Source organism: Nerophis lumbriciformis, linkage group LG29, assembly GCF_033978685.3.
Source record: "Nerophis lumbriciformis linkage group LG29, RoL_Nlum_v2.1, whole genome shotgun sequence".
NCBI lineage: Eukaryota > Metazoa > Chordata > Actinopteri > Syngnathiformes > Syngnathidae > Nerophis > Nerophis lumbriciformis.
This window is the reverse complement of record NC_084576.2, coordinates 25413857-25422500: the sequence shown is the minus strand read 5'-3', so window position 1 is coordinate 25422500 and position 8644 is coordinate 25413857. Positions and strand designations below refer to the sequence as shown.

The 8644-nt window shown below is 40.7% G+C and overlaps 1 protein-coding gene across 1 annotated transcript in view; it reads left to right on the top strand.

Moving 5' to 3' along the window:
- The window catches only part of LOC133572022 (F-actin-capping protein subunit alpha-2-like), a 51960-nt gene extending 43805 nt beyond the window's left edge, over positions 1-8155 (top strand). Inside the window, exons 7-10 of the mRNA XM_061924634.2 lie at positions 911-989; positions 2976-3047; positions 7309-7371; positions 7454-8155. Of these exons, the coding sequence (XP_061780618.1) occupies positions 911-989; positions 2976-3047; positions 7309-7371; positions 7454-7594 (355 nt within the window). The 3' untranslated portion in view covers positions 7595-8155. The remainder of the gene's footprint in view (positions 1-910; positions 990-2975; positions 3048-7308; positions 7372-7453) is intronic.
- Positions 8156-8644: the final 489 nt, after the last annotated feature.

The window sequence follows — 8644 nt, the reverse complement described above, 5'->3', positions numbered from 1 at the left end:
TCTTCAGGGGGGTTTATATAAACTCCCCTGAAGAGCAGGGAAACCAGCAAAACAGGCTTGTAGGGATGAAATAGCCTCTCATTTTTCCTGACCTAATATATATATATATATATATATGTATATATATATATGTCTTAATAAGGTTATCCAAAAAATAGTGCTCGATACCGTAGTAGAGCGCAATATATGTATGTGTGGGGAAAAAAAATCACAAGACTACTTCATCTCTGAGAGATGAAGTAGTCTTGTGATTTTTTTTTCCCCACACATACATATATATATATATATATATATATATATATATATATATATATAATTGGAAATTAAAAGTATGTCTAAAGTTGGACTCCTACCTTGTTTACTTCCATGATGACCCCCTCAAAGTTTAGTAATCAATCATAAATATCAAGCATCTAATATGTGCCAAACATGGATAAGTGTGGCGAGAGTGTTTTGCATTTTTCCCATCATGCATTGCAGGGGATTTAAATGGGTGTAATTTTGAATTATGCGTTGTGCTTGGACATTTTTTATATTATCCACAAAGTTAGTGAACATTTTGTTGTGTCTGACCATGTGTGTTGACTTTTTGTGTTAGTTGCATTTTTCTTTGGTTTATTTCCGCCCTGAGTGGGAAAGGTTGTTTGGATTGGGTCATATATAAAAATGCTGTGCTATTCAAACTCCAAAGTGCAATCCGTGGTCATGAACCTGAATAACTCGCAATGTCCACAAGCTGGTGGGAAAGTGGCAGCAATTATACTGTCAGATATTTGAAAGGAGGTTGGAGGCCAAGTCCTGATTGGACACCCCTCGTCTAAAGTGTACTTTGAGTTTTGGGCCCCGATTGACACGGCTGTCAGAAGGTGATTGTCCGACTATTGACAGTTTTGCTGCTCTGTGTTCCCAGGAATGGACGCTGGAGGTCAGAATGGAAGTTAACAATCTCTCCATCCACCACTCAAATTACAGGAATCATGAAGATTCAGGTGATTCTCCTAGAGTTCTTCAGCCTAGTGCAGATCCCACGTGTCCTGACAAAGAACTAAACCAAGTACACACATAGCAGCCTCTAAGCTTTTTTTGTGGTTGCTGACAAAGTGTGTTATTGTCATCATCATCAGACAATAAGTACAATATCAATATTCTGAAATGAGTTTGCCATTTATCAGCTATGGATGACATACCACTTCTAACTAGGGCTGGACAATTATAATCCAAAATCAAATCAAAAATAATCATCACAACTACCGTAGTTTACCGAATATAGAGGGCACCAGTATATAAACCGCAGCCAATACATTTTAGAACAAACATTTTCCGTATATTGGCAGCAGATTTATATACTTTGTGAAATGAGTTAACACGGAAATGTTTATTTACCGTATTTTTCGGACTATAAGTCGCAGTTTTTTTCATAGTTTGGCCGGGGGTGCAACTTATACTCAGGAGCGACTTACGTGTGAAATTATTAACACATTACCGTAAAATATCAAATAATAATATTTAGCTCATTCAGCTTGTCTGTAAAACGGCAGTAAAACGACTGATCAAACAATGATAATAATAATAATAGATTTTATTTGTAAAAAGCACTTTACATTGAGTAAACAACCTCAAAGTGCTACAGTGTATTAAAAAAATAAATAAATAAAATAAAAAGATAATAAAAAATAAAAACTAGAACAGCCAAATAGCTAAAACTAGTATGCATATATCTAAAAAAGATATGTGCATACTAAAAAGGCTTAAAAAGGAGGGTTTTTAAGCCTTTTTTTTTTTAAACTTCCACAGTCTGTGGTGCCCTCAGGTGGTCAGGGAGAGCGTTCCACAGACTTGGAGCGGCGGAGCAGAAAGCCCGGTCTCCCATTGTTCAAACAAAACAGAAGTCATCGTCATTGACCCACTAGCTGCGCAAGCGACCTCTCCAATCAGCTAATCAGACCCAATAACTCCACGGTGACATTTTGGTGAATTTACCGAGGAATTTGTGAAACTGACACAATACAAAAAGAATGCAATTGTAAGTTAACACTAACACAGACGCTCGTAAACATGTTAGCATATTAGCCACTGCTAACGACGCGAGCTTCATTGCATTACGATAGCACGTACAAATATGCGTGAAAGCACTCCTACAGACGTCACACATGGGACGGTTTAGTAAGTAAGAATTGTTTTAGTTCTATTGTAAAACTTACAAACGTTGCTTGGAGTGATGGATGAAAAATCCATACGAGTAGAAGCGCTATGGACGGCTATAAGATGAAACGGAACTTCTACTCGCGGTTCAGAGCTCAGTCTAAACAGAAGGACACCGCACCTGCAGGGAGAAAACCCTGCCAGAAGAGGGCACCATAGCACAATAAATGACACCCCGTTCAGTGTATTTGCTTGTTGCAGAAATGTGTCTCTTTTTTATCTCTGTAAAAAATACTTTAGAAAGTATTTAAAAGTGTGTTAAAATCTTGATCCGTCTCTTTGTCACACCTGCCAACAACTACAGTTTTCCCGTAATGAGTACGGTTTTTGATAATCCGGTGGTAAAAACTACGGTTTTTCATTAAAAATGATTAACTTAAAAATCAAAGCTACGTAACGAAGCAACTCCTCAGGCAGGGGACAAACTATACGGGAAACATCAATGATTGGTTGGTCTACGTGTAAGAGCATCCATGATTGGTTGACTGGTTTACTATGAAAAAAAAACATTACGGACTGGCCAATCAGAGGGTTGCCTGACCCCCGGCTTATTTTCAGTCTTTTTTTTATTAAGTGCTAATCGTATGCCTGTTGTTGACATTATGGTCGTCGGCAAAGAAAAATCCATAAATTAGCCGCTCTGTTTTATAAGCCGCGTGGTTCAAAGTGTAGCTAATAGTGGGGAATTGTATTTGGTGAATGTGCCACAGAGCAACAGAAAATGCACTTTTAGGCATCCATGGAGTGACGCCAGTCTGGCTTTGTGCGTGCAGGTTCATTACTACGAGGACGGCAACGTGCAGCTGGTCAGCCACAAGGAGGTCCAGGATTCCATGTCCTTTTCTGTGAGTACCACCAAGTATCTTCAGGAGACACGACTTTATCGTCATTGCACTGCTGCTTTGGAGGTTGAAGCGGTGACGGGTGTGGGTGCGTGTATTGTACGTAAACCTGGAGTCAGAGTCAACATCCCAGCTGTCTTTGAAGAAGGGGAGGGGGTTCTTTAGTGCTGCACTAGTCTCACTGGTTTGTTTACCTCATGACCCTGCCAAGGCCGTTCCTGAGGGAGTGGAATTGTAGGTCAGGACTGTCTTTGGTCAGGCGAGCAAACATTCCAATGGTTTGTCAGCTCTAACTGTCCACTCTGGCTCTCAGATTAATCCTAATTTGCCTTGCCGAGTGGAAAGCTTGTCTGAGATGTTGTCCAATTTGCAATTCAACTCCGGGATTGCCAACGTCTTCGTGCTCACAGCTATGCCCGACCCGTCCGCGGCGACGGGCAGCCTCTTGTCAACTTTGGACATTTGTTCTTCCCACGGGGTCCGATATGTCGCCCATTGTTACGTGAGAGGTACATCGTGGGAAAGCAACAGGCGTCACAGACGTTGTCAGGTTCAAACACTGATGACATCTATTAAACAAGACAAGAAGCAAAGAATCAAACAGAGGCAGAATTCAATTTTGCTCAATTGAGGAGAAACGTGTCGACGTGTAACCTCTTACAGTGTCACCCACGCTCTGGCGAAAGATTGTACGCCACCTCTTTTTATTTGGACTTTCCCTGTTTACATAACATCTGTTTCTAAAGGAATGTAAGGTATGTAAACAGTCACTGTTTTCGGTCACATTAACACAAAAGAAAAAGATGCCTCGGGCTTGGGATGGTCCTGGATTCAGCTTGGGCAAGTCTTGGATGACAATAGATAACCCATACTTGCCAACCCTCCCGGATTTTCCGGGAGACTCCCGAAATTCAGCGCCTCTCCCGAAAACCTCCCGGGACAAATTTTCTCCCGAAAATCTCCCGAAATTCAGGCGGACTTAGGTCCTCCACAATATAAAAAAGCGTACCTGCCCAATCACGTTATAACTATAGAATGATGGAGGGCGAGTTCTTGGTTTCTTATGTGGGTTTATTGTTAGGCAGTTTCATTAACGTCCTCCCAGCGCGGCAACAACACACAACAACAGCAGTCACTTTTTTGTATACCGTAAAGCAGTTCGTCTGCCGTAAACAGCAATGTTGTGACACTCTTAAACAGGACAATACTGCCATCTAGTGCATTTGATGAAAGCACTTTTGTGCGTGCCACACATCAATGCATATCAGAGAGGGTGTTCAGCATGGTTCGAAAAATAGTGACAGAGAATAGAACAAGGATGGACAATTCAACCCTTAACTCAACAATGAGTAGATGAGTGTTATGTGTGTGTATATGTGTAAATAAATGAACACTGAAATTCAAGTATTTATTTTATATATATATATATATATATATATATATATATATATAATAAAATATGGATATAGCTAGAATTCACTGAACGTCAAGTATTTCATATATATATATATATATATATATATATATATATATATATATATATATGAAATACTTGACTTGGTGAATTCTAGCTGTAAATATACTCCTCCCCTTTTAGCCACGCCCCCGTCCCACCCCGACCACGCCCACCCCCAACCCCCTCCCCCCACCTCCCGAAATCGGAGGTCTCAAGGTTGGCAAGTATGAGATAACCCCCTCCCGTCTCCTCCCATCGTACACAATGGAATTTTCCAAGCCTTTGCTTGGTGCAACAAAGACAGCCTCTTGTCTGTTCATTGGGAACTCAGAGAACGGAAAGTTTTTTTGATAATTTACATACAATTTTTTGCCAGGAGCAGAAAACGGCCAGTGGCCAAAAACCGATGTTTTAGAACTCACCTCCATGCGTTAGCACTCCTGGCTCCGCCTCCTCTTCCTTCTTAATCTTCAAAACTTTGGCTCGCACAAAATGCTCGACAGGACTACGCATAATGAAATAAAAACATTTGAAAACAACTCACTCAGATAGCCGATGTCATTTAGAAACGTCTCCCGTGAGCTGAGATTGTGCTGTAGGGGGGTTAAGGTGCACAAATTAAGCGCTTCTCCTCCCTTACCTCACAGGTGGTGAAAAAAAACCAAAACAAAAAAACATAGCATCCAACGCTGTTTCAAAGAAAGACATTTTGTGTGCTGTTTGCTCCCAATGTTCAGCCAACATTCCGCGAGGAGGGGAAAAAAAACATCAAGCTTCAACACATCAAACCTGATCGGATGTTTTGAAAAACGAGCAAGACGCTGCAGACTATTCTGCACAAACTACACTTGAATTTAAAAATAATTTATATTATCTTATTTTCCAGACTATAGAGCGCACCGGTATATAAGCCACACCCACTAAAGTTTAGAAGGAATAAACATTTTCCATATATTAGCCGCACCCGGACTATAAGTCACTTGTTGTGAGATGAGTTGTTTACACAGAAATGTTTATGTACATACTAGGGATGTCCTGATCCAGGTTTTTGCACTTCCGATCCGATACCGATATTGTTTTTGCACTTCCGATCCGATACCGATACTGACCGATACTGGCCTATCCGAGCATGTATTAAAGTTTAAAGTTATTTAGCCTACTTAGTTGTCAGAATCATGTTGAAAAGGGTTTTAGTACTCTTGATAACAACTAGCCAGCTGAATTAGGGGAGTTTGAATAATACACAATGGTTGGTAACAAGAAACTGACCTGTTTATTCAAGGATAAACTCAAAATAGACAAAATAATACATGACAAACAGAAATGGCATCATTGAAACTAGGGCTGGGCGATATGGCCTTTTTTTAATATTGCGATATTTTAAGGCCATATTGCGATACACGATATATATCTCGATATTTTGCCTTAGCCTTGAATGAACACTTGATGCATATAATCACAGCAGTATGATGATTCTATGTGTTTTGATTGATTGATTGAGACTTTTATTAGTAGGTTGCACAGTGAAGTACATATTCCGTACAATTGACCACTAAATGGTAACACCCCAATAAGTTTTTCAACTTGTTTAAGTCGGGGTCCACTTAAATTGATTCATGATACAGATATATACTATCAGATATATACTATCATCATAATACAGTCATCACACAAGATAATCACATTGAATTATTTACATTATTTATAATCCGGGGTGTGGAGGGGGGTGCCGGATGTAAGTGTCAAAAAGACAGCCAAAAGAGTTTGATATGAGAATAAATCTAAAGTTAAAATATAGGGTAGAAATGCATCCATTTGCAGGAAATGTAGTCTTGATTTTCAACATTTTCTTTTAAGGCTTGCATGTCTACATTAAAACATTCTTCTTCATACTGCATTAATATATGCTACTTTTAAACTTTCATGCAGAGAAGGAAATCACAACTAAAAAAAATCACTTATATTTTCATACGGTGTTGATGTGGACATTTTTGCCTCGGCATTTTGATGGTGTGGACGTGTGGCACCGAACGGAGATAAGCGTCTCGACAGACGTCACAATATTTGAACAATGATGACGAAAACTGTTTTCTCTGTCGTGTCCGTGTGTTGAAAATTGTTATGCGCTTATTTTTTTATTTGATTTTGTGCGTGGCATATAATTGCTATGCGCAGAGGACGCTTAAACAGTGCGCAATTGCACAAGCGCGCACCTTAGAGGGAGCGTTGGTCACACGGCTGCGCTAGCATCACAGCTAACGTTAGCCATGCTGCTACCTCTCTGCTCGGGGAGGACGTATACATATGTGACGTATGACGTGACAGTATGTGACGTATGACGTGACAGTATGTGACGTATGTAAGAAGGTGCACTTGCTGTCTGTGAGAGGGAGACACAGTGAGAAGAGCCTGTCGTGTAATGCCAGCAGCTAAAAGCAACTGCGTTAGAATCCACAGACCTGTGGATGTGTTGAAGGTGTGCTGGAAAATGCGGAACGGAATCTGGGAGCAGCAGAAATGTGGAATGTACTATTTAAATAGGTGCGTTGGAAAACACGGAACGGAGTTTTTTTTTTAACTGGATCTGGATCTGCATTTTCCCATGCCTTGCCGATACGCATTTTTTTGCAAATATCGGCGGCCGATCCGATCCAAATATCGGATCGGGACATCCCTAGTACATACCTTAATTGTTTCCAAACAGTGTCTGTGACACGGCAGTAAAACCAATGTGGTGATGTCTTACATCAGGATTGTGAACGATAAACATAAGAAGCTGCACTAAAGATCTTTTTGTCCTCCCTGCAGAACGAGACTACAGCGGCGAACCGCTTTGTCAAGATCATGGACGTGGCAGAGACCGCCTACCAAGTAAGTGGCGGCGTGAAAGCACTTTCCGTCCGAAGCGGCGCCGCTTTGAAACTTTTTTTTTTGTTGCCGTTTCCGCCTCCAGACGGCCATCAACGAGAACTACCAGACCATGTCGGAGAGCACCTTCAAAGCCTTACGCCGCCAGCTCCCCGTCACGCGCAACAAGATCGACTGGAACAAGATCCTGGTCTACAAGCTGGTCAAGGAGATGCAGAACGCTTGAAACGAGCACCTGGCCGCACACACACATACACACACACACACACACGCACACACACAGTATATTGCATGACTGGATTGTTGTATCGTCTTTGTTCCAAAATGAGACACTTTGGGGAAAAGAAGGCTTTCGCTCTCCTGGCAAGATGTCAAATTAACTCATTGGATGTTGATCTTCTTGACTTTTGTCTGTCCAAGCTGCCGCCATCAGCAGGTGGAAAGGCGACATAGGAAAAGAGGGCGGGCGCTCGTATGCAAACACACTCCTCACGTGCAATATCATCGAGTCGCAGCCCGACAAGAAAAGTTGTCCTTTCTTTCACGGGAGAAAAACATTTTTTCATCGTTTATTTGTGCTACTCTTCTGCAAAAGCATTTTGTTCCTGTTCTCTTTGCTACTCCCCCCCCCCCCCCGACCCGGCGTTTGTTGTGTTTGTGGGATCTCAAGCTTGCTGCACCTCCTGACTGGGCGGCCTCGTCGACTCGCTAACACCTAGCTAGCGCCATCCATGAAGCATGGACACAATGTGCATATGATGTCACAATAAAGTCAAGACGTATCACATCCTCCTCCAGTGCTTCTTCCTCCCAAACTCAAGCTGACTGTATTATATAACACTGTAATGTATATACACACACACACATATATATATATATATAAACACACATATATCATACATCCTCTGGCGCTTTGCTCCTTATTTCCATCACATCAATTGTAATTCACTCACACTTATGTTGCATTAAATTTCAAATTTTATATTCAAACAGTCTCGTACTTGCTGGTGTTTTTTTTTTTTTTTTAATAACTTGCTACAGTTGACCTGTCATTATTATTACTTATTTTGGAGAATATTCCTTTTTTGTGGACTCCTGTTTCCACCACATAAAAAAATTCAATAAACCCAATGGTAAGTCATTTTTATGAGATATAGTCATAAATATGAGATACAAACTTTACATCCTGTGACTGTGTCATTTCGAATTTGTTATCCCTTTATGATTATTTCATTTAAAATCTGTATCCCATAATTATGACTCATGGTTTTAAAAG